This window comes from Microchirus variegatus (assembly GCF_963457635.1).
Source record: "Microchirus variegatus genome assembly, chromosome: 5".
Classification (NCBI taxonomy): Eukaryota; Metazoa; Chordata; class Actinopteri; order Pleuronectiformes; family Soleidae; genus Microchirus; species Microchirus variegatus.
In genome coordinates this window covers 37,072,798-37,100,479 of record NC_139806.1, presented here as the reverse complement: position 1 = coordinate 37,100,479, position 27,682 = coordinate 37,072,798, and the positions used below count along the sequence as shown (strand labels likewise).

The 27,682-nt window shown below is 40.4% G+C and overlaps 1 protein-coding gene across 1 annotated transcript in view; it reads right to left on the bottom strand.

Annotated features, from left to right (window-relative positions):
• sema5ba (sema domain, seven thrombospondin repeats (type 1 and type 1-like), transmembrane domain (TM) and short cytoplasmic domain, (semaphorin) 5Ba) overlaps positions 1 to 27,682 on the bottom strand; it is a gene marked incomplete at its 3' end in the record, with an annotated part of 98,202 nt that overhangs the window by 12,657 nt on the left and 57,863 nt on the right. The window contains exons 8-16 of the mRNA XM_083889415.1: positions 21,577 to 21,712; positions 20,714 to 20,921; positions 20,096 to 20,303; positions 8,180 to 8,297; positions 6,865 to 7,049; positions 5,123 to 5,266; positions 4,526 to 4,673; positions 3,555 to 3,780; positions 1,464 to 1,676 (exon numbers count right to left, since the gene is read on the bottom strand). Of these exons, the coding sequence (XP_083745541.1) occupies positions 1,464 to 1,676; positions 3,555 to 3,780; positions 4,526 to 4,673; positions 5,123 to 5,266; positions 6,865 to 7,049; positions 8,180 to 8,297; positions 20,096 to 20,303; positions 20,714 to 20,921; positions 21,577 to 21,712 (1,586 nt within the window). The remainder of the gene's footprint in view (positions 1 to 1,463; positions 1,677 to 3,554; positions 3,781 to 4,525; positions 4,674 to 5,122; positions 5,267 to 6,864; positions 7,050 to 8,179; positions 8,298 to 20,095; positions 20,304 to 20,713; positions 20,922 to 21,576; positions 21,713 to 27,682) is intronic.

Below are 27,682 nucleotides of genomic sequence, written 5' to 3'. Positions count from 1 at the left end.
TAATAATTACAAACTACTGTGCATTGTATGAATGACAAAAAGGATCATTTTCTTTTGACAAAACCTTGGCCTTGTTGATGTTTGGAGTTTGACTTAACCTGAACTTTTTATTTGAAATGAGCAAATGTCGTCTACATGTTTATATGCTTGGTTTGCAAATTAATATTTAAGAAGTGACTTGAGACTGGTTTTGATAATGCTTTGGACCGCAGTTGTGATGTTTCCTCAAATAACCTGAGAAATGGCTCGACCCAGAAACAGCTCTGTGGGACATGATTGATTGACTGAATTAATAATAAGAACAATGTTGGGACAATGCTGTTCATTTGACATTAAGCCAGGAACTGGATTTATTTTAAGGTCACCTTACAAGGCTGTTTTGTAGGTTCCAGCTTCTTGTAATGAAAGGGATAATTGAATTCAGGCCACTTGCAACTTATTGACTTCCTCGGTGACTAGATGCCTGTCTCACATTATCTTGCTGACACACATACACCTGCACACACACACACACACACACACACACACACACACACACACACACACACACACACACACACACACACTCACAGCTATTCCTCTCAGGACTAACTTCCATTCATTTACAGCCTAAACAAAGTGTTTCTCTCTTAGCTCATCAATTACCTTCTCTAGACTCTGACCTTGTCCTTCTCACCTGTTTCCCAGGACAGACACAGTTAGTCTTTCACTAACGGCAAAATCATTTCTGATTGGCTACCTCCCGACGAGTCAACCAAGGCTGCGTCACCTGGACTTTGATAGGCGACATGTGTCAATTGCAAAGTGAACAAATAAAGATTTCATGTACAATAATTGATACTAAAGACTCATCTGAGTTTGATCAGCTTTGGGATTACCAACTGATAATCATTAATTCATTAGATGCTGGCCATGACTGTTTAAAGGCAAAGAATTCAGCACATTTTCTGATGCCAGCCATTTTGTGTCAATGTGCATGTATGTGTACTTGTCTTTAAGACCTTTTCTGTCAGTGAACACTGACCTTGTGGACCAGTTGTCCTCATGAAGACTAAAACATCTACAATTTGGGAGGAACTGGTTAAGATTTAAATGTGGTTAAGTTAAGTTTGGGGTTCAGCATTAACCCTAAACAACACTTTGTTCAGGCTGTCAAAATGAAAGGAAGTCAGTGCAGTGTCCTAAGAAGAAGAGCTGTGCAAACCTGTGTGTGTGTGTGTGTGTGTGCAGCCTGTGGTAGGCAGAGTTCCAGGACAGGTGATTATGGTTTGATTTGTAGTTTTTAAAAGGTAATTTCATTTTCCCAAGGACTCCTGCTGCACTGCTGCAGCACCTGTTAACCATTACTTAAGGAAGCTAATAATCCACTCAGGATTATTTTATCATTGACCTCCTTCTGTGTGTGTTGGTGTGTCCCTGCCTCAGTGTGCATGCCCTTTTCTCAAGGAAATGATAAAACTCACCAGGACATGCTTGGACATTACAGTCCTGGTACTCCACAGGTGAACCACGACATGCGACAGGGGCACTTTTTCCCTCTGGTCCACTGCAGGAGCGCCGACGTGTGCGGTATCCTTTGGCACAGCTCTGGGAGCAGCTTGACCACGTCTCCCACGACGACCAGCTGGTTCCCGCCACTCTAACCACTGGTATCTTCAACAGCTCCTCAACAAGTGCTAGAGGAGAGGAAGGAATCCAGTAAAAACTTAAGCACACACACTAATTATCAATTAAGAGACAAGTATGAACTTTTCAATATAAATGCCTGACACTGGGATTCTTTCCCTTGTCAAACCCACTAAAGTGTATTTAGAGTGGTCATACATGCTCTCACTCTGTGGTTTAGACTATGAGCTTAAATCAGTACAATACAGCCCAAAGTTTAAAGAATTTAAAAAGGGATTTGACACATGCAGATTATTTGAGTGAAAGTCACACAGTGGATATGACTTTGCCAGCGGGCACTTTTTTTTTTTTTTTTGTCTCTGCCCATCTTTCAAACTTGATCTCTCATGTCTGCGTTTCATTTGAATGTCAAAGTCAATGCAGCCCTGAGGGAGGTCAACAGGGGGAGACAGGTAATTGATTTAGGAGAAGGTGCCATGAAAGAACCACCACTATAATCCTGTGTATCGCTCTCTCTCTCTGTGTTGTAGTGTATCTGACAGTGTTGTTGGGTGATCTTGTTCAGTTGCAGCATTTAGGGAAGCAAACAGGAGGGAGCCTTTCAGCACACTGAGATCACACTGAGAGAAAATCTCAGCAGGCTGCTTGGCCGCACATTTTCATTTGTATTAACTTAAAATGTGCTTAGATATTGTTTAAGGAAAAAAATCACTCTGAATTTGCAGCGTATTATTGTTCTTTATTTCCATATATATTCATTCGGACAGCTGTGTCCCTGCGGGGGGATTGAATACAGAGTTGATCTGACTTTGACTTTCTGACTTTAAGTTTAATGTTAAGTTAATTTATGGTGCGTCGCCGCCAACAAGTCTTTGCACTCAACAGAAAAAATAAAAACATCAAACGCACACTGCTGCCACAGAACATGAAGGTTATCAGGTAGAATTATTATGAAGTCCAATGAAACTCTGAGGACTCATTGAGAAAAGTGACAAAGCCTATATTTGATGATATTTCTCACAGTAGGAGCTTATTCTCAGGGAAGGAAGTGCAGTGATCCTAGGAATAGATATTATCTTATGTCCATTTTATGAGGAACTATTTTAATGTCAGCGATAGGAGTTTAAGTAACTTTTATTGTTCATTTATCTTTTAACATTCTCTTTTATCTGGTTGTCTGATTTATTATCCAGCGAAGAAAAGAACAGTACACAGCGCTGTCAAAGTCTCCTCAAAGATAATTGGAGTCAGACAGAAAGACTTATGTTCCCTGTGGAAAAACAGGTGATAAAGAAGGCAAAAAAAAAAGAGCCCGTTATCAAACACTTTAATCATGTTTTGTCTTCTGAGTTCACAGTGATTCGTTCAGCTGACACTATCATGCACCTTCAGGGGAAACAGTAGATATTTCAAATTCTTCATTACCTCTGCTATCATGTTACTAAACTAAATATCCATTTATTTATTCTTTTTTTTTTTACTGCTTGATTACATTTGTTATCTATCTCATTGTTCTTCATTGACCTCTCCCTGTTGGTCTGTGCCTTGACATGTGACATATTGATTGTTGTTTGTATAATTATAAACAGGGTGAGCTGCGAGTGAATTTCTTTCTAGGAATCAATAAAGTTGTCTAAATCCAAAAGTATTTATGCCATGTGATGTGCACTGAGCAAATGTGATGAAGTCACTTGACTGTCAAAGAGGACGGACCATTATCTGATCTCATGGTGATTTATAGATTTATAATTTTATTTTTCACAAGATAAGAGCAAGAGGCAGCACATTTATTCTCTTAACCGTGATGAGCTGATTCAAATCAGATAACCTCACTTTTGTTTTGGTCTACAGAGAGTGAATGTATTTTCACAGTGGGTCTTCCCTTAAATGTAGGTTATTTGCCCTCATCCCTCAACTGCTTTACTTACTGTCCGTCTCACAGACTGCTGTGCCGTCATTGGGACAGAATCGCGTCTCCACCTTCCTGCGTCCAATCTGCAGCTCGTGTGGATCAGAAAGATGTGCGCGGCACATGTATCGCATCCTCTGCTCCTGACGAGCTCCACCCTGCGTTACATTGACCGGCATCCAGGGAGTCCAAGGTGTGTTCCTCTTAACCTCTGGACACGCCTCCAGGTTACAGGCCTTGTACTCCTGGGTTAAAAGGTGTTAAGAGTCAGGGGCGAAGTAATCTAATCAAATATTACAAAGTGTCTTTCCTGCTAAGGCAAGAAAAGAAAGAAACCCAACAGTTCACACAATGAGGAAGCACTAGGCAACAGTGGAGGGGAATCCCTTTTTAACAAGAAGAAATCTCTGACAGAACCAGACTCAAAGATGTGCATCTGCCCCAGCTGGTTGGGGTGAGTGAGGAATGGGGGACAGAAAGGGGGGAGAGGAAAAACAAGAGAGGCGTAACAAGGAAAAATGAAACAAAACAATACAAGTATGTTAAACTAAAGTCAACAAGAGAGCTGATAACATGAACCAACAGCAAAATAACAAACACAAATGGACAATAAACACAAATAACAAGAACAAACGATACAAGTATGTTAAACTAAAGCTAACAATGGGACATTGTTTTTAGTTCATCAAGGAAAAAACATGAATATCCAAAACAAATGTCACAACTGTTAGTTTATGAAATAGTTTTCTCATACTAAACTTTTTGGAAAAACCTAAATATAGACATGTTGTCATGGTAAAGAACCAAACGCCCTCTTATTCAAGGTCAAGAGAGAAAATCAAAAATGTTGTCTGCTGTTACCATCGACTGTTCACCCCGTGATGATTTTGGCTTCACTTCAATCAACTTTCATTGTTTAGCCTCTAAAACACAATAGTTAAACATTCTCTGACAAACCCACAGCAGTTTCACTTGTTGCATGTTTCCTACCAGAGCACATCCTGGGCAGCTGTTGCCGTTCTCACAAGTGCGGACCCTGGAGTGGACACCTCCCCCGCACTCGGTGCTGCACTTGGTCCAGGAGCCCCACGGAGACCAGAAGATGGGCTGAGGACACGACACGCCCTCGTTACAGAACCTGGGGAAACGGCAGCGAGGGAGGACGGAGCAGGTGAACACACGAGGATTGAATGTGACAAACATGCAGTGCATGTGAGAGCTGTGGAGTTGAAACTGTCTGATTTTAAATTTCCTAGTGATCATAGTGGTAAATGGAATGTAAGAAAATATTTATTTTCATTTTGGAAGGCACTGATGTTTTGCTGATGATGGCAACAGATAATAAAAAAAACACACTTCAAAGTCTTATTTTTGGCACTATTTAGTTGTTTATATCAAATCTGTTGGATCTGAGACTTACTTTACCCCCAAAGAGCTGATATGTCCTGATTAAAGGGGGTTGACTAAATCTAATCTCTACTGCATCATACCTGAGCAGTGACGATATGATGACTTGGAGTTGATCAGATTGACGTACATAGATTAAACACAGATGTTTGTCTTTGCAGCCTGAAGAGTTTCCCTCACCTTTCATCTCTGCTCGGCCCCACACACACACGTCCACCGTGTCGAGGTGACGGGTTGTTACAAGATCGCTGACGCAGCTCGAATCCTGTGCCACAGGTCGTGCTGCATTGTCCCCACGATGACCAGGGTGTCCAGCCTCCATTTCTGTGACATACAGAGAAGCATCAACCACTCAACAACCTGCAGAATTGTCCTCCTCTGCTTTAATATTATTCTATTATTCTCTGTTATTCTCCAACTCTTATGGGAAAAACAAACACTTCTGGAAACAGAAAGGCAAACACAGTGTGAGAACATCCTGACTGGTAGACATTCACTCAATTTGCTTAAGTGCTTTCTTCCTGGGTAGCAGTTCTCATGATTTAATTGCCACTTTCTACTAAAGCACAATTCAATTTCGACACTAGGGATTAAATCTGGCAGCGTTATCCAGTGGGACGAAAGGTGACAAATCTCTTTGTCTCTGCTCACTCTGTAACACCGACCAGCCAATTCCTCTGCAGACAGAGACAGTGAGATGTGTCATCGGAAGCACCAGGATTGTCACCAACGTTTTCTAATTAGATTCACATTCAGGATCTACCACATGTTCGGTCAAAGTGTAAATAGTGGCTGAGGATATAAGTGTTCATGTGATGTGGCTTCAGACTAATTTGCCAAATGACAAGCGCTGTGTGATCACATATAAGATCACGCCATACTGTTTTAGTTATCATAGGCGGTAGATATGTTCTATTATTTATCACAATTTACCGCTGTGTATAACTCTCCATTAATGCTGCAAATCCACAGCATCACGTTGGTGTTTGATTTGAATCAAAGGATGGTTTACATTTGTAAAGTGCCTTTCAAACACGGAGATTAATGCAAAAAACACAATGAAAGAAATGAGTAATGAATAGAACACATGAGACAAGTAATCGGGGTTTAGGAGCATTTACATTCAAAAAACACTGCAGTAATAACAGAGAAGTGAAGACACATTAACACATTACTGTAACTGAAAGCTGCTTCTGCTTTGTTTTGGTTCTGCTTCAAGTTATTAAAGAGTCTTATTCCTTAAGATCTAAGTGATCCGTTGGCTTTGTTTTCTTCAAGCTAGTCTGAGAGTGCTCAGTAATTTATAAACTAGCGTCTTAGAATCTATTCTCCAAATAACTGAGAGAAGAGGATATAATGTGCTACATTTCCTGTCTCATGTTAGACCTCTGGTATTTCTGAATCTTTTTCATAAATTGACATCACAACAGTCTTAACTCTATTGGGGATGAAGAGTGGAATGAGTTTCTCTAATTCCTGTCAAGAGATAATCCTTTTAGCTCTTGATTCTTGTTTTGTGTGATAAAAGGCAGTTTAAGATGCTACTTTAATGCAATACTTGTGTCAATTTAAGTTTTAAAATAAAGTTTTCCAACTTGCTTTTTACTCCTTTTACTTCTGCAAGTAATCTGGGGAATGGTATTGGCATTTAGAGGCATTTGTCTTTGTTAGAAAACACTGTTTTTGACTGATTGAAAACACTTTTACAACCAGCAATACAACATGTCATACACTGGTATTATCTATTATGACGTGTCATTAGCATATTATTGCTTTCATTGGTCTGTGATTACACAAAACAAATCATCAGTAATTAATCGTTATTACAAACTTTATATTACATGGCACTATTGTTATAATAATAATAAAATGCCTCAAAAAAACATAAAAGTGATGAAAGATTTAGTTGAAGTTGTCCTTACCTTGAGCAGTTGGCGACTTCTATGGTGGGGCCCTCACAGTTCTTGCCTCCACATCGAGGGTCGGGGCTATTACAAGACCTGGAGCGACACAAACAGGAGCTGACGCCATCCACGCCATCATCATTGTTGCAGGGTTGCCATGGTGCCCAGGCTCCGAAGCCGCCATTAGTGGTTTGGTTTCGCAGCTGGAAAACAAACATTTGAATTATTCCACCCAAAATGTTTGTTTGTTGGTGACTGTAAATAGTCTGTGTTTATATGACCAATGCTTTTTCTAGTCCTGATGATCAAACTTTCACATATTCATAGATCATGTTGCACCTTTTCTGTCATCATCACATCATTCATATAATGCCGGCACAGCTGTTCCCCAGCCAGCAGTTCCATGTGGGCCCCATAAGGGGTCTGAGAATATTGGGCCTAAGTGTGTGTGGTTTCCATGGTGGTCCCACCCATGTCCAACTATTTTACTAAATTTTGTGTGTAATGTCTTGCCCAAGGGAGCCAGGGATTGCACTAGGAACCATTTTATTGGTGGAATGTTTGCTTTACCCCTTGAGCTACAGCTGCCCAATCTTGGAGTACATGATATAATATAATTAATATATCTGCGTATACATTTACTCATATGAAAGGATCATTATACAACCGAAATCGCAAGGTCAGATGAAGGATTGATCAGAGTCACTATGACTGAATGTGCCGCCGCCGCAAGGGACCAACCTGAGCGAATGTGCTGACATTCTAACCCTAACCCATAATGATGATTGGAGGAAATCAGAATCCCAGAGGATAAACATGCAAAGGTCTCAGACCGACCAGCAATCCAACTGATCACCTTCTTGCTGTGAGGCAATAGTGCTAACCACTACGTCACCATATTCACTCACTATCCTCGACATGAGGGTCACGGGGGGGAACTAGTGCCAATCCTAACTGACATAGGGTGAAAGGTCACCAGTCAATCACAGGGCCACACAGAGACAGCTATTCACTCTGACACCTATGGTGTATGGTAATTTAGAGTGTCCAATTTGCCTAATCCCCAAATCTAATCCCAAAACAACCACATATTCACTTCAGTCAAATTAGTCCGGTTGATGTAATTCATTTTCTCAAATGACATTCTTTTACTTTTCCCTTCCTTTCTTCCTTCTGAACATCTGTTTTGAATGACACACACTGATAAGTCATCAGTCAAGGATGAAAGTCAATATGCCGTGAGAAAGATGACCTGAGTCTTTGCATCCCAGGACAGATGTGATGCTGAGTTCATCGTTTCTTACGGTAAATGCTTTAATGACATCGCTCTTACCGGACAAACAGTGATGTTCTGCTTCCATTGGCTCATGTTGGAGCTGTCCTCCAGTGTGGTGCATCTACGCTGCCTGAAGTCCCAGCCGCAGTAGGGATCCCTCGCCTCCAAACACAGCCTGTAGGGAACAGGGAGGAGGAGGAGGAGGAGGAGGAGGAGGAGGAACAGTGTCAGCAAAGTGAATAGTTTACTTGTTAAACAAAAACAGTGCACATTATACACTGATCACAATACAACTGCTAACTAATTCAATGTTGTGGCTGATGAATGTGTTTTTTCATGAAGCCATGGAGAACAATACAACATTCAAAATACGATTTAAATGCCATTACAGATGGTTGAGAATAAAACCCCCTTTAAAACTGAGCACAGACTGCTCTGCCACAACATTAAAACCAGTTACCTGTTTCATTGTTGTGGCTGGTCGCTTTGAAACGTTGAACTAAATGTACCACACTGTTTTACATTTGTGCTTCCCAGAAAATTGCACATGCAATTAAATCTGGTCAAGTAACAACAACAGCTACAGTTATATATTCATAAGAATCTGAACTCCCATTTTAAAACCTCGAGTTGGCGATGGGGCCAACGGAAAATTCACAGACATCACCTGCAACTCTGCAAGTATTGGACAATAACAGCTCTCAATCACACAAGATTCCACTCATATGAGCCACGGTTTATTGTTAGTTTCCTCTAAATGTGATAATAATCAACAGAATTGACATGAGAAGACCTGAAACTAGTTATTGAGACCATCACTAAGACAAACTCCTCAGGAAAATGTTTACTATTACTACTATTACCCTATTGAGGTTATACGATCTACTGTACTTCCAGGTTGACAAACTGGAAAAATACACCCACTTTGTATTTATGATTTGTACTCATGTGTACTTATGCATATGTGCTTTATACTTATTTAAATTGTGAGGAAAATAGTGAAAAACGAGTAGAAGCTACAAAGTTTTCTCTGTCTCGCTTAAATCCTGTGTTTCCAGCAACATCAACTTATTCAGGTCTCTTTACAGAGGTTTGGGATTTAATGTTTTTTAACGCTCTGTTAAATAAACACAACAAATACCAACACTGTGACTCTGATCTGCTATGATCCTGTTGCCAATCTATATGTAACAGAGCCTCAGGCTCATTTCCCACAGAAACAACACCCCACATCGGCCAAACTGTGATTAAATATTTGTAAGCTCTTGAAGTAAAACAGAGACTTAATGATGGCTAATTAACTCTAAAGCTGTTAATGATGCTGAGCTGCCAGAGCTGATTCCTCAGAAACGCAGAATAAAAGGCAAGTGAATAACTTCTCCTGTTCTCGCTGGGTTTTTGTCCTTGCTGGCACAAACTGATGTGGTTTATTTGAAGAGCATTGCAGTGTTTTAGTGTAGAGCCTGAGGAGTCTTAAAGTGTTGATGCAGCTCTCTGTCCTGCATCTGGGCCTCCATAGTGAATCTGAGGTCATCTTTGATCCAATAGACGTTTATGTCTATCCAGCACAACAGAGGTGACCCCACAGACAAAGTGTGATCAAACACTCTACGGCAAAAGTGAGAGACAAAGTTCTGTGGCACTGACAGGAGAAGACTTCCTTCAAGAGTGTGACGTATTCACTGCTAACCTCCTTACGTGCCATTTTAATAAAGTGACACTATTACTGCAACACTAGACGCAGATGAAACAATAATCCTAATGAGGTTGGCCACAAATTCACACTTCAGTGAACCTAATGGTCCATTTTAAAGGGCAGAAGGAGGAGTGTGTTGCCATTCTGGCTCAAGGTCGCCATATTGTGTCTGTTATTAATTTGAAATGCGGCATTGCATCGTCATTGTGGCGGCAGTGTTCTCATTTGGCTTACTGATTATTAACATACTCACTTATTAACATACTAGCATCCAACACACACACACACAATCTGATTTCCATGACTTCAGACGACATTACATTGACTTGTATTCATTTCCTGAAAACTTACTCTAACTTTAACCATAACTACTACTGGCCTAACCCTAACTTTAGAGGGCGAGCTACCGCAGTCGTAGCAGACGAAGCGGAGAGAGTGGAGGCGGGACTTCCGCTACAAGTAAAGAGACGCTTGATTTGTTCTCTCGTGTTTGTCCTTAAATCTTCAAAAAGCCCATTAAATGTGTGAGGACCTGCTAAAATGACATCACCATTGCAAAATACCAGCTTACAATGTTTTTGTTAAGTTTGTTGGCCCTCACAAAGACACACACACACACACACACACACACACACACACACACACACACACACACACACACACACACACACACACACACACACACACACACACACACACACACACACACACACACACACACACTATTACAGAGATCAGCTAAGCAGAACAATCTTTAAGTGCATATTTCAAGGATGGAATAAATAATGCTATATGAAAGAGAGAGATTTGAAGCCTAATTAGCTCTGGGTAAAATGTGCTGCGAGGCAGGCGATGGGGCTTCTGACCCGAGGGAAAGAGACATTTAGTCCCTGATTCAACCTGCTTGTCATTGAAATAAAGAAAAACGTTGACTACAAAAGATGATGACGACAGCTCGACCGAGGCAACTGTGCTGAAAGTACAGGGACCAGAAAACATGTTTATGCTGGGAAAAAAATATATATATATGAAAAAACTGACAAGAGTGCAGATGAGGACAATGGTTAATGCAGGGGTAACGTATAACAACGTATAGAGCAGGGGTGTCAAACATAGGCCCGTGGGCCAGAACTGGCCCGCCAGAGGGTCTGATCCGGCTGGCAGGATTCATTTGTTGTTGAAATACTATACTAAACTACCTTTGTGATGTGTAAATGGTACATTTAGGGTTAATATTATTGAAACTGCAGTTATTTTTCTCATATTTTGTAAAAAAAAATTTTACTGGTCCGGCCCACTTCAAATCAAATTGTGCTGCGTGAGGCCCCTGAACAAAAATGAGTTTGACACCTCTGGTATAGAGTGTATGACATTCTTCAGTACACAACGTCGATTTGCCCAGTGTGTGTAAATATAACATACTTATGGAAAAACACTCTTATGTCATATAAAACATACATATTTGTACAAGTATATCATGAAATCGGGACACTAAAGAGGTTTGTAGTGTCAGTATTTGCCCGAGCACATCCTTCAGTTGATGCCATTTAATTGATGAGGATTTGCTATTGGACAGAAAGGGGGGGGGGGGGGTGTGCTGAGGCGTTTATCTCTCACTCTGACCTTTCTGCAGCTGCATAAAACATCAGCCGAATGCTCCTGATGCCTTTTATTCAAACAGGACCACTTTAAAAGTCAATTAGAAGCACTGTGGGTGGAGAAAGGTTCGCTGTGATGGGAATAGAAAATCTAATTTCTGTAACAGGCGGTGCAAAGGGGAGCTAGTCCTGCAGATACACTGGAGAGCCAGGCTTCCAAACTGTACCAGCTTGTTGATGAGCGTACATAATCGAGTGTGTTTTTTTTTGTTGAAATATGCCTCCCTTTTCTGCAGTCTGTAAGTGCTGGTATTTGTCCTGTGGATGTGCCACCATGTGTGAGATCACTTGGACAAGACTGCAGGACACTGGCTGATATTTAATTCAGCCGTGCATGTGCCCAGTAGCACACTTTATCAAAACACTGAAGCCACGAAACATGACCTGTTAAATTTTAAACAGACTGAGCGGCAAAACCCACCAGCCCATATAACAATATGTCTGGACGATCGGCATCGGGAGATAAATCTGCTCGCGTCTCTCTGTGGGGGTGTAATTGACATTTTAAATCATTTGTGCGTGCTGTAAAAACCAGTGTCTCCTTTTATTACAGGCCCCTTAACAAATAGACATAAAAACAATAGTGCACCTCGCATCTAATGACAGGTCGTCAGTGTGTAATTGCAAATATGATCACCAGAACTGATGAATTATACATTTCAATCAAACATTATTAAGTGCTGTGCTTAAATCTTTGGAAATATGTTAGCACAGGCTGTCTGCAGGGTCTGATTTAGTTAAACATATGAGTTCCACACACGAGCAATGACTTTTTTTTTGTCACTGCTCTCAGGAGATGACGACTGACAGACTCTCACTCCTCATCCTCTCTCTGTCAGAGACGTCCTGTTTTTTGGGACATTTTTCCTCCACTGTGCTGAGCGAGAATTCTGCTCACGATGAATCGGAAACACAGGGAATACGTGCTAGCACTCAGCCCTAATACATGCAATTAGGCCCCATTGGTGCAAAAAAAAAAAGGGGGGAAAGAAGTCAGATGGCTGCCAAAAAAATGCCTGCTGTCCCCCATGTACAGTCTTCACTCCTAGTGAATAAAAAGGAGCTGCATCATCATGTAGAAACAATGGGGAGGCAGAGACAAGCCAGACAAGAACAGAATGGACAAAAATGCTGTATAAATATGTTGGAAGGAAGGTAACAGATGGCAGAAAAATTGTAAATGGATGAAAGAAAAAGATTCCAAAAAAAACAAGATAGTACAGAGATGGACACTTCAACGTGGACAGAAATATTAGATAAAGAAAAAAGTAAGCGAGGCAAAGCTGAAAACAGCACTGAAAATTGAATTACTGACATTTCAGGACTGTGTTCACCATTTTTATCAATTCAGTCAATTTATCTGATCATAGCATCGAAACCACATATCAAATATGAATTCTATTAAATCCACACATAGACTGGTTTATCCTATCTCACGTCTTAAAGGGGCATAGAGCAAGCAATGCTTTTAAGAAAAAAATGAAACTTTTTGGAGACTTAGGATAATTTGGAGAGTATTTTATCTGTGTGCTCTTATTTTATAGACTAATGAGACAGGATCACTGCAGTTTACAAGAGCAGCCTACTATTTGTTCACAACCTGTAGGTAAATACAGTCCAATCTGGAAATGAGGAGCAGTGTAGGGCGACAACCAACTGACTATCAGCAAGATTTCAGTTGTTCTAATTAGACACATTTTGATTTTCTTGAATTTATCTTTCAAAACAATCATTTTGGGATAACGACAGCTCATCAATGTCATAAAACAGCATGTTTCCTTTACTGTATAATACTCACACATTAGATTTACTAAAAAAGGTATGAAACACTGGATGTTTCATACCTTTCAGCTCAACATTAACCTCAAAAGCAGCTATTTTGCTGGGTCTACGTAAAAGTCACACGGTTGTTTTGATTTATTTTTCATTTCATTACATTTTCCCTCTGAAAATCCGTCCAGTGTAGTTTGACTTTGTCAGAATCAGGGGAACAGAAAGCCAGTGAACTGGTGGTTGACTTAGTGTCAGTCAAAATCAAGGTTGAGACGACAGAGGACAACAAGATAAGCAATATGGAGAGAAATAGAGAGGAAGTGAGCAATACACAGAACAGAGGCTGTAATAAAAATAACATTCAGCAGCAGTAATAAATCACCCAGAGCATGAACAACATATTTCTCTCAGTCCTTGGCTGGTGAAGGTTGCCTCTGATTGGTCATACAGGCTTAGCAGCAGTGAGCTCCAGAGGCCTGTTGACAGGTTAGAAACCACAGCAGACTGTGTTCACAGACATGAACAGTGAAATTCATCCCACTGTATCGGTGTCCGGTTTGCTGAAGAACTTTTAAGGAAAGCGGGACTGCAAAGTTGAATGAGCTGGTATTAAAAACCAGACACTAAAACACACAGAGAGAGTCTGTGATTGTTATTGGTGAGTGGTTTTCCTCAGTGGCCACTTTAGTGGTTAACTAATGTTTTCAACTCCTGTTGCAGGCGACTCTCGTGACTGCTGCCAGTTTGCTGTTAATCATACACATACAACCACAGACAAACAGCAAACAAAACCAAAGCCATTCAGCCAGAAATGTAACCACCACCAATAAAACATATGTACCATAAAACCTAATGTTGATATAGCCAATGTGGTTTTGCTGCAGGAAATGAGTCATTTCAAAAAGCTGGGTTTGTTCCATTTTTTTCTTCTCAGCAGTCTCCTCATAGTTCATTCACAATTTCCTCATCCTTTTTCAGTCTGAATATGTTTTCCTTTTTATTCTCTCTCACATTCTCTACTTAAAAACACATTCCTGAAATGCTCATGAACAACACTTTTCCTCTCTGACACCTTTGTTTTTCACAAATGAGTGAAACATTTTCAAAAGAGATTGACATTAAACACCAGGCCATGCAGGCAATTTTACCAACCGGGTTACACTTACACTCCCGAATGGAGCGTAATCACACCGAGATAGCCCATTAAATGAGCGCACAGTAACTCCAATCCACTTGGTGGCAGTAACGCTAATCTCAGCTGGTTTGTCACCCAGCAATAGAGAAGCAAAGAGAGAAGAAGCACAGCGCAAAGCATACATGGATGTATAATATGAACTGGATAGAGCACCACCCCCTCTGCCTTGAAGACAATTTTTACATGGTGGCCACTGTGGGTACTGCAACAGAAAACCCCATGGAGCCCAAAAGCAATTTTCCCATTGACCGCAATAGTAAAAGAGACGCATGCAAAAGTGTCCACAGGACACATCGAGACAAGGACACAGGTTTTTATAGATCCTTATATGGTAGTGACACTACTTTTTTGGCATATGTGCTGGGTGAGCAGCTTCATAGGAATGAACGGAAGCGAAGGGGCGGCGCTCCATGCTACATGTGCCATGTCTATTCTTGTCATTATTCCACCAAAAAAACAAACCATCTTGTAAATGTACGAAGCATTTATTTTTCATTTTCCATACTGACAAATATCAGTCAGTTTGGACAAGTCAGTGTGCTCAGCTGGCTCACACTGCATAGGCAAAACCAAAAATCGAGCACTTTACTTCAGTATTGGTTTTATGTAGCATGATGCTACTCTTCTGAGTGACCCCAGTATTTTCATCATACATTTGGCAGCGTGGACTAAAGGGAAAAAACCCTGATGGATGCAACACTGCGACTACGCTACAACTACGCTGCTGCTGCTGCTGCTGCTGCTGCTGCTGCCGCAGCCAAAATAAATCACTCCACTAACACAGTAAGATCGAGAGATAGGAGTTGGACGGAGGACAGAGTGGTGCTGTTAGCCAGAGGTGCCAATTGGTCAGGTCAACTATAATCACTGCAAATAGAGGGCATAGGCATGTACTCTTTCTCTCTCTCTCACACACACACATTCTTGTACTTGCTGCATACTGAGGACTGGGTTGCTGACAAAGTGAGGACCAGCATTTCCACTTTATAAATCAACACAATTACAAATATCTACAAAGAACTAGTGGTTGCAGTACCATAAGATGTCTGCAGTTGGAGCCCCAGAGAAAAATGGGCTGGAAAACTTTTTCGATGTTTTTTTTGTTTTTTTTTGTAATTTTTGGTCCGAAAAAAAAACTGTCTTCCAAAATGTGAAAAATTAAAAATGAAACATTTTTTTTAACTTTTTTTTGAAAAAAAGATTTTAACACATTTGAAAAAAAAAAAAAAAAAAAAAAATGTTGGTCTAAAATTTGACAAAAAAGTCATACTATACTATGTCTTCCAAAATGTGAAAAAAAAATAGAAAAAAAAATGTGAACTTTTTTTTTGAAAAAAATATTTAAAAAACATTTGAAAGAAAAATTTGAAAAAAAAAATTGAAAAAAAAAATTGAACATTTTTTTTTTGAAAAAAACATTTGAAAAACATTTGGAAAAAAAATGTGAAAAAAAATGTGACAAAAAAGTCATACTATACTATGTCGTCCGAAATTAGAATTTTTTTTTTTTTTTACAAATTGAGTATAGCATGTTATAGCATCCTAAGGAAGTTATTTCAATGAATACAAAGCGAGGACCGGCCAAAATATCCTCACTCCGTAAAAATGTCCTCACTTTGTTGGTTAAAAACCCTCACTGGTCCTCAGTATGCTGCAAGTACAAGAACACACACACACACACACACACACACACACACACACACACACACACACACACACACACACACACACACACAGATACATAAGAATTTGTCTACGAGCTAAAAGGCTACAAATCACGACTGTTGAAAATGTTCAGCCGTGTAACAGAAAAAGCACTTCAGTTAAAGACGTTGATGAACATATTTCTCTATTCTCAGGGTTGCGACTGTTGCCGATACAGATCAATAAGAAAGGAAAGCAAACATGAAAGGCACTAAAATATAAATGACTTGAAAGTGTGCAACAATGGCACAGGCGTTCACACCAACATCTATACTTGACTGCTGTCAAAGCTTTGAACAGTAAAAGTCAGCAGTTAAACTAAACAATTTAACGACTGTAAACTTATACTCGCCAGCCACGTAATTTGGTAAAGAGGACACATTAAAAAAATGCAGGAGTTGCAGCTGGTGTGAGCTTCTGCTGATGTGATTCAAGGTTTGATGTGTTGCACTTTCAGAGATGGTCTTCTTCATACCTATCTTCTTTCATCTTGAGCCAGTCTGGTCATTGTCCTCTAACCTCTGGCACTAACAATGCATTTTCACTCAAAGAAACTGCGATGTACTGGATTTTTTGCTTTTTGTTGAACCATTGGTGTTGTGTGTGAAAATCCCCAGTGGGTCAGCGGTTTCTATAATACTCATTCCACCAACAACCATGGCACCTTCAAAGTCACCTTTCTTCATCATTCTGATGCATGGTTTGAACTTTAGAAGGTTGTCAACTGCGCTGAGTTGTTTCATGTGATTGGTTGATTAGATATTTGTTAGTGTTGTGTCGGTCAGGAGGGATTCGTTCGAAAGTACGAATCATTTGAGTGAACGAACTGACTGGGATCACTTCATGAACTGATTCGTTCCTTTCTTAGTTCAGTTGAGCTCAGCAGCGATCGTGGTGGCCGGGAGTGGAACTGCAGCGTTCTGTGAATCACTCGTGAAGTCGTTCGCCGACGCCGTCACTCACTCGTGAATCTTCGGCAAACGACGCCAGCCAACGTGCGCCGAGCGGGGAGGGAGTGACTAGTAAGAAGAACTGTGTCTGCCGTGCTGCTGTGATTCATTCCCGCTGTCAGTCACTGACTCAGTCATGATTCGCAAATGAACTGACACACAGAGAGCTGGTGAATTGTGGTTGTGGACGTGAATCTCGCGAACGAACTGAGAGCTGGTGAACTGTGGCTGAGGACATGAATGGCTGCAGACGAGCTGCTGTTTGTTACAAATCCATCTGAGAATATTCAGCTGTTATCAGTGAGCGATACATGGCTGCAAGTGAATGTGACGACCACACACACACACAGATGAACAGAAAAAGGCTCATTCAGGCAGCAGCACGATGACGGGGAGTGTGTTCAGACAGAGTAAGACAGACGGCAGGTGAGACTTTAGTCTGAATGGGGGAAAATCCAGAAAAATGGATGGGCAGAGAATGTAAAAAACGACATAGTGAAAAAGCAGTTGGAACAAGGGGATGATGATGATACAGTAGAAAGTAAAGTTACTCTAATAAATATCTTATCCAAAGGGACACATTTCTCAGTACCTTGACATATTTTGCTGCGATTCTTTTGTGAAGAGAATGAGGTTCCAGCAGTTTTTCATGTTCCTCAGTCTCGGAATCAGATTTGATTTTGCAAATCACTACGGGATCAGGTTTAGTCAATGAAAAATCTTTACTCACTAATTAGTCCTGTTGTAAGAATATGGCTTTCTGTGCGTTAAATGGAGACCCCCCACCGCTCAAAAGGCATTGCTGTTTCCTTTGTTCTTTTGCTCTTTGTTGACAAATGTAATATGTTGGGGTTTTAGACAGCTGACTGGACAAAACAAGCACCTTGTTAACATATCACCCCAGATTCTGTTAGAAAAATATATTATCTGCAGTCATTCTGCCATGCATCAGTTAACTACCTGGTATTCTTTACTCAACCTCGTCCATCTGCTCTTTTTCCGACAAGTCCCTCCACAGAAGCTCAGGTGTCCCAGGATCACATCTGTCGTTTTCTGCTGGTCAAGTTTGGCTTTGGCCAAAGTGCCTTTGAAAGTTTGAGTAAACTGCAGAGATGAGGCGAAACACTGCTAACTGGATTAAGGACGACACACTGTACCTCCCACACTTCCTCTCTCTAGTGCCCTTGAATGAACTCATATCATTCCACCTCACTGTGTCTTAAATATAGGACACTACACACAATTCTCTGCATTTGTGTTTTGATAGGCTTGTATCTCGCTTCCTGTTCTTCGCTGTCTTTCTCTCTCATCTCACATATTTCACCCACATCATATTAAATGCAATGTTTTCCTTACTCGTGTGTGTGTGTGTGTGTGTCTGCTCCTTTGTATCTAGGACTTTGGATTAAGTAGAGACGGCGAGCTGACTCATCAGGCAGTGCGCATATGAGAAATCATCCAAGCACCAACCCACACAGAAATCTCACAGAGTGGACGGCCCTCCAAAAATCAGACACGCATTCACAATTACACACACACACACACACACACACATACACACAAGCCATTTGTATGCTAAAATGAAGATGACTTTGAAGAACTGAGGTAGCTCACTGAGGATCCTGATTGAAGCACTGATGAGATAGAAACAGAAAGTTGGACAAACAGACAGTTAGCATTTCTGCCTCGCTCACCCTTGAGACACAAGTTTTTCACATGAATAACATGGGGCTGAAGATGGCTGAGCAAGAGTCCCCCAACTCCTTCTCTCTCTCACAAACAAACCTACTTGCCAGTGTACATTGTAGCATCTCACACACACACACACACACACACACACACACACACACACACACACACACACACACACACACACACACACACACACACACACACACACACACACACACACACACACACACACACACACACACACACACGCATGCACACACACACACACACACACCATTGTTTAGCCTCTGATTCAGACACAAACAAAAGCCAAAGCTGTGCTTTCCCTGTCTGTGTGAACTTCATTACCGGGGAAAAATACAGCACAACAAATTAACTTTCTTTGCGAGCAGATGCTTCCACGGCCATTAATCAGGTTCCATAAGGACTTTAGTGATTATAGGTGAGGTCTCCCAGACATTAATCCCAGGTGACGACAGAAAATTACCTTTAATAGGACCACCCACATTAAAATTAATTAACTGCCGAAATGCAGAATTTAAACAATAGGATATACCCTACGTATATCTCACAATTACTCAGTTGTGCCTTCTGTCCCCTGAAAGTAAGGTCAACGACAACAACTTCAGAAAGTCCCAAACAAAAAGCCCTGGATTGTCAGCAGTATGAAGGAGCTGCTGAACTGAAAGAAGAGAGGAGCATACAAACTGAAACTGAAGATCATGAACAAAAGTTGTGTGATCTGGTTTGTAGAAGATTGCAAGTTTCAGGGTAAAACTGTGGACTCAGACTTAGGGAAACCTGAACAGGGGTTGGCTGAGAAGAAGAGAATTGAAGAATTGAACAAGATGTTAATCTACATCCAGATCCTCCTCAGCTCTGGATTGAGACTGGAAGAAATAGTGTCACAGATACAAATTTCCAAAAATGAGCATCCTTCATCATGTATATCTCGGCTCAGCCTTATTATATAGTGAGGGACATCCAGCAGGAGCTCAGGTCAATGGGCCCTTGGAGGTAATTTGAGCATATCCAACTGAAAAGAGAGCCTTGTGTAAACTGGGGTAGAATTTTTACTGGAAGTTGTGTATCCAGTTTGGGGACAATTTATGATCCCCCCAAGAGAAAAGCTGGAAAATATGTTTGGACTACCTTGTTTAGTCCAGTACCACAGCTATAATGAATAGCTGGATAAAAATGACCGTCATCAGAACATGAGACAGATCCTGGTAATTTAATGGATGTGAAAACTGCATTCAAAGTTGTATCAATCAAGTCTGTGCCAATTTTTTTTGCTGGACTTACGTCTCAGTTTTGTAGTTGGAACACCTCTCAAGCGGGATCTTAAGGACTCTGTTGTTAAGTCCCACGAAGAGTGACCTGTCACTGTGCAGGATCTGCAGACTTAGGATGGGTTCTCGGACACCTGGTGGGAGAAGCTCCATCTCCTCTAGGTAACAGCCTTGTAGGTTCTTGTTGGGTGTAGCCAGAGCCTTCAGAATGGTGCCATATTCTGATTTGACAAGAGGATATCAGAGATATTTCACATATTTACAGTAGGCATTATCATATAGAATATATGGCTGTTTCTATGTAAAGGCCCAGTATATGTATAAGAATGTGTACATCCCATTTTAAGACTGCAAACAGTGGATTCTGATTCTTATTCTTAAAACTTGACACATTTGTGTTGCAACAGAAACATAGCAGCACAAGATGGCGACCTCTATCAAGCCCTTGCCTAAAGTAGAAGTACAAAGTTTATTCTAAGGCTACAAAAAACAAATTATTTATATTTTATACAACATCATTATGGGTTGAATATTCAGTTTCTGTCAATAAGCCCTTCAAAATGTTACACACCAGACCTTTAATACATGAAGTCTGTAGAAGGAAGTCACAGTTTTGTTCTCGTATGCTAACCTGTGCTGATATACATGACATGGTAGAGCGTGTCCATGCCCTGAACGATGTCAACAACCAGGTTGGAAAAGCGAACGTCATCCTGCATCACCAGAGGATCAACAGACTCTGGCTGGACCACGTCATTCATCAGGTAGAGCCTCTGAGCATCCTGCAGACTGCGCTCTGTGAGACCCTCGTTGGGACCCTCATCATCGATGGTGCCACACTGGAAAGACAATCGGGAGGAGTCAGATAATTATGTGAGTTCATGCAGTGAGATGGTAGAAAGAAAGAAGGAAAAGCCAAACAATGAGGAAGTTTTGAACACACCTGTCTAAATCAATAAGCCCTGCCTGTTCTCCAGTTCTATTCTCAGAAAGGGAAACTTTTTCAAAATGACTCTTTGACTGTGATTTGACCAAAGCAACAACAGAGCGACATAATGATACACTGTAGAAAAATAAATATGAAATGACAGTCTTTTGAAAAGCTTTTTCTGTTTGGGTTACAGGACTCAGCTTTGGATTGCAGCTTCTGCTCATTCCTGATTACTTGAAATGACATTGATTTGCTGAAGCATTCAAATTCTCTTTGGCATCTGCAGTTACAGACACATTTTGGAAGAAGAGCAATGATTTAAGAAATGTAGAAAGTGTCTGTAATACTGGATTAGTAGCATCTTTCTGAAGTATTAATAATAAGGATAATTAAGGATAATGTCTGTTTAAGGATAATGAATTATTCGATTATTTTCCTAAACAATTATCTGCTTCAGATTAGATGTATGTATAGACAATTGTGGGTATTGGATCAACTTCCTAAATGGACTATGATACCTTTTTCTAGGTGACAGTTTTTGTCACTTACGCAGTTGAACTAACCTGGAAGTTGTGGATGGGGTTGGGTGTAGGAAGCCAGGTGGAGCGAGGGTTTTCCTGGGAGCGGAAGGGCCCGTTGAACGCCTGCGTTATGGCGCTTAGGTTGAAGGCACACACCGCAGATGCTGCAATACTGTTGCTTTATAGAGAAATGAACAGACAGCACAAGGTCGAAAGGGGAAGGAAAGGAAAGGAAAGGGAGGTTAAGGAATGATTGAAGGAGGAGAGAAGAAAAGAAGGTAAAAATAAAGATATTACTTCAACACTAGTGTTCATATCATTACATGTTGGAATTTAAAGTGAAACCATATCAGAAATCAACAGCCTCCAGCTGTGTAATGAAGCCATTTTGTAAAGGAAGTCCTCTCTTTTATACCAGCACTGCATGGGAGCAATGTTGTTAGCTTTATTTGGCTGTAGGGTGAGCTATGCTATCAGCGTTGTGCTGTGAATGGGGACAATATTAAACTGAGGATACAGGAGGTAATTGCACAGATTACGTACAAACACATATACACACACACATCCACCTCACAGGTGTTACCAACAAGAGTAAAACCCTGCTAAACTGACAGCAAGAGTGACTATAATATCGTGACGCTCTCTGGTCACAATTATGCTGCACAGTAATGAGCGTCTTGACTTCCTGCCTCTGCAGACTGTTTTTACACCTCAGACTTATTACTATGCATCTGGCCATGTTGACATGCTTGTGAGATGATGATAGACCATCAGTTAGAAGATATGCAGTGATCACATTATCGGGCAGAGCGCAAGAGAATCGCGGAGAGAGAAACAGCAATAACAGCAGAGATCTTGACAGTGAGGGAGGAACAGAATGACTAAAGTGGTCTGTTTTGGTTCCTTGGGAAAAGTATTAATCAGTGAAAGTGTCTGTCTGACACGTCTGAGGCACAACAGGCTCAGTAAAATGTGACTTTTCTTATGTGGGAAATGTTTTTTGGTGAGGCCAAGCATGTGATTGGCAACCAGTGGGCTGCCTTTTGCTTGATTTTCACTCTCTTAATTTCCATTTTGTTATGACATTATTCATTAATCTCTGAGCTTAGCAAACCACATTATTATTACAGTGACAGCAGTTTTAGGGGATTTTTGAAACAAAACAAAACTTTGCTCATCAAGAGGCAATACAAAGACTTGAAGTATACAATTTCAGATCATGACGGGGTTGTGGACTGTGCACTGAAGTTCGTGTAAATGTAGTGAAAATAATGTTCAACATACTAATTAGTGTGAGATTTATCTTAAGCACACATCAAAGTAAAGGAAAAAACATAGAAGTTGTAGTGAGTTTATCTACGACCTCTGTTCTCATCTCTGTCAAGAAAGTCTCTGATCACGGATAACGAAAGTCATTATTTGGATTCTAAGTTTAAAATATATTTATGATCCTTTTTTAATATCTGCGAGACTCATCCTTATCTTAATAAACCTTAAGATAAGGATGAGATATTTAGGACTTTAAGACTTAAAAGAATATTCTTAAGATATCTATGACAAATGTGTAGCTGTGCTAATTTCATTTTTAAGAATTCCAGATCACAGAGGTCTGTTCAGCTCAGCTCTGGTCAAACAAAGGAGGAAGCAAAAAAAAAAATACTTAATTCATTCTCTCTCTCTTGATTTGTTTTTGTCAATGGCTCTAGTGGAGAGTGTGTGAATCAGAATAAGTAAAATGCTGTGGTAACAAAATCCCAACTGGAGGAAAACCACAGGCAAATAAGCTGCAATAACTGAGCAGTAACCACACACACACACACACACACATTGGGAAGTTAAACTGTGGCTTTGTGGTCACACTCTTCTACAGTTTGCAGTGAAGCCATACATCGACACACACCTGACATGAATCTACTTTATTTGACATGTCTTCCTCAGCAGTGGTTTTCTGCACATAACACAAAGTGAGCAGAGTAAAAGGAAGCAGTGGGAGAAATACAGTCTATTGCTCAAACGGTTGCTCCACATATGTTCAGAGTCTGCTTTAAAGCCCTGGGAAGTGAATGAAAGCTGTTTGACAGCTGCTGTTGTTTGCTATTGGTTCTCTCTCAGGTCCAGCACCATGATGAAAGTAAAGCTATTTCTCCAAGTGATTCATCTCGTCCCAAAAGCCCATCTGATGTCACTGATGTCTGATATCTTTTTTTTGTGTGTGCATGGTTTTATAGAATTTATATAAAATGTATAGAATTCAACCTCTGTCATGTCTCTACTTTTTCTTTTCTGTGCCTTGAAATCATTTTTTTTTTTTTTGAAACCCCTTTATCAGATCTTCATATCACACATAGTGATTGCTCTTGCTGTGTCACCTGGATGAAAGAGAAAAATGCCTTGTCACTGTTCTGTGATATCTCAGACCAGAGAGATCAGTGTGTACAGGTGTGTCCCCAGTGTGCCATGTTCTTCAATGTACTGTACTTTACTCACATTAAGGGCCAATTCCAATTCCTATCTTAACCCTCAAGCTCAACCCTTAATCTTAACTGGCCCTCAAAACCAAGTGTTGAGGGTTATTTTGTCACTTAGAAATGGGACACCCCTTAAATGCAGATACGTCTTCAGCTGCGTCCAGTCTGTCAACTCCAAAAAAGAAGAAGAAGAACACATTTACGTCAGGATTATTTATTCTGATCCGTTTGTCAGTCAAGTTATTAGGTTGTCAGTTAGTTATAAGATGATACTCATACAAATATTCAGCTGACAGTTACCACACACCACGACTTATTGAAAAGTAAACCACACCGGCCGACTATTGACAAAAGATCGTAAAATAAAAATAAATGTTACTCAACAATGACGTCAGTAATCCATAATATGGGCCTAAACTAAGATAATACAATGGTTTTCATCATTTTTATATCTCTATTTACAAGAAAATACTTAATTTGTAGCGTACTTGTTTCGCTGCTTTCGGCGCCATCTTTGTTCTGTCAAAACACGCAATGCATTCTGGGTAGCCCTTGCTCCCAAGTGTGGTCTCGGAAAAATCTCAATATTGAGGGCGATACAGCCCTTAAACTCGCCCCTCAACTTAATTTTTCTGAGAATCGGGACAGCACATTTTTGACATTGAGGGTTAAGATTAAGGGTTAAGCAAGGAATTGGAATTCACCCTAAGTCTTATTGAAAGTACTTGTGTAGATAATTGCGTTACATTGCTGTAGTGGATTCACTTCTTTTTGAGTAGCATTTGTATCAGACTATATACCCAATTGTTTCTTCAAGAAGGATTCATGGACAGTGGCCCCTAGTTTTGCTTGTATGTAATTTCACAAACTCTCATGTCATTTCAGATCCTGCTCTCCATGCAATCAAGTCATTCCCTTCCCCAACCCTTCAAATCACCTGCAGCTCATCTCCTCATTAGTTTCTCTAATTATACATTAGTCCACATTCACCTTACTTTTGCCTCTTGCCAGGAGGTTTCCAAGTGCTCCAGCATTATAGCATTTTTTTTTTGATTGCGAGTGAATGGAGTGATATCCTGATATTTTTTGACCTCGTTTCAAACGCTGACTTTGACTTAATAAATCAAACCTTCCTGAAACTGAATCCTGTTTCGTCGTTCTCTTGGGTTTTTCTCTGCCAGTGCATGTGACAGAAAACCTCAGCAACCGGAACACAACAGTGTCAATGCCAGGACTGTTTTACAATTGTGATCAGTTCAGCACCAAATAAATGAAGTGTTAGAAAGTAGTTTATATCCATCTCACATGAAAACTTTATCTTCTTTCGACTGGATGTTGTAACTGCATTATTTTTTATCAGACTCAAAAGTCTGGTCAGTGGTTTTGTGCAAAATAAAAACTTGACAAGAAAAAAGCTGTCCATAAGAATTGCATCAGTGTACCAAAGCAGAGAGAACACAGTCATGTCTAGCTGAGACCTGAGGTTCTAGGCCAATGCACCTGACCTCAATTTATGTGCAAAAAAAAAAAAATCATCTAAAAGTACAATAAAACCAATGAGTCATCTTCAGTAAATACCTGTATCACAGCAAAAATTGAAAAATGGTCCACTAAGCAGAGATGCATGGCTGCAGAAATTGAACCATGCAGGATTATCCATACATATTTTTATACTATACAACAATACGCCAGCAAAAGCAAAAGCTTTGGCCCAAAAAAGTCACTGCTGACTCAGTCAGAGTCAGCAGCACATACACCAAACAATAAAACAACACCAGGTACAATCAGTTGCACAATACCCCAGGTGTTAGATTTAAGCTTTCGCAAGGAAGTGCACAGTTCACAGTTGGAGTATAACGCCATTGTTAACATTTGAGGTGAAACAATATGTTTTTTAGCCTAAGCTTTGCATTATCTGTTTTCACATTCAAAAAAAAAAATGCACCTGAGGGGAAATCAGAGAAGTGGTCATTTCAAGAATATCTGTGACGGGAATGATAAATCTACTGGTCCACGAGCAGCCACTTGTCAAACTGCATTCAGATCAGGCCCAGTCTTCCACTGGGGGCTTGCAGTTCATTTCAAGGTAAATTTGATATGAGGAGTCGTTTAAAACCAGAAATACCATACAGTTATGTGGCCTGCTTTACTTGGCTGGCCAGCACATCATTTATCATCCACGTCAAATCTGATCTCACTTGGAGTCAGTCACATATATTTTCCATGTAGAGGAAGGCCTTCAAGATTCCCGGGAGGTGGTCTGTATATGTCCAATTGCACATGCGTCACGTCTCAGTGAATTTCAAAAGCAGGAAAAGGTGACAAACAACAGAGGTGTGACTCAGGAGGAAGTCTGGGCCGCCCGCTAATCAGAAGGTCGTTGGTTTGATGCCTTCAGTCTGCTTGCTGAACCCCAAACTACCCAGAGAGCTGTGCCGGCAGAGTGTGAACGATGTGCAAAAGAAATGAGTGTTGCATATGGATTAACTGTATGAATGGGCGTGATGGTGAAACTGCACTTTGAGTGGTTGTCAAGACTATAAAAGTGCCATATAAATACGGACCATTTCCCGTTTGCCACTTAAACTCTTTATTAGTGTTGCAAACGATCATTACTTAGACCGATAATCACACTGAATTGCCATTTAAATCTGTCTGATGCCACGAGCAACCATTTCTGCAACTGTAAGCAACAATCCAATTCACATCCACTTGACACAGCAATCTGCCACGTATGTGGAGGCGAAAAAGTAAAAGGTTTATCTTTTTTTTTTTTTACCCCAGTTATCAACAATTTCTGTCACTTAATGTTCACAAAACTATGAATGCCTGTCAGAAGAGAAAGTCTGAAAATCAGCAGCAAATATCCCCAGACTTAAATGATATGTATCTCTATCTATAGATCAGCTTTTCACTCCACCTGAGACTGTCACGACCCACCTGTGACACTCGACTGGTCTTTTTTTTTTTTCTTTGGACTGTGGTGGGAGTGGTTATGGTGTTTAAGTCCTGCCCTCTACTCTCCTCACACCTGCTCACCAATCAAGAACACCTGCAGACGACCTGATTAACTAACCTTAAGAAGCCTGCTCCTACTGCCAGTCTCTGCTGGATCATTGTAGTTTGTGTGTGACTCTAGCCCACAGTTACAAGTGTGTTTACCAGACTTTTGTTGTTGTCTTCCTGAAAAGTCCCACTCAGATGTTCCTCTCAGCTTCAAGACTTCACTTCAGTTGCCTTGTCTGTCTGTTGAGTCTGAGCTGAGCCCACGTAACCACCTGCCAGCTGAACTCCCCAGACTTTTTTTTTTATCAGACTTGAATTTGTTTGCCTGTGACAGTCTGCTTTTTGCATTTTGCCTGCACAATGACAGTGAAAATGTTTTGCTATTCAAATAATCGATAGTTACAAACCAATGCTTTTCCAGCATAGTCTGGCCTTTCACTTGACCTGCACAGCTGTGCTGAACTCAGCCACACAAATGAATTTCACCTCTTCAATCCTGCACTGACACTTTATTATTATGTTTTAAATAAGCAAAGTATTTGAATCATTAAAAATATCTGGAAGAAATGTAATGCTACTTTCCTTTTATATTTCCATATCTATTTTTATTTATTTTCAGTTCATAAAATGATTTAAAGTGAGAACTATTAACTCATATTTAATCAGGAGGAATA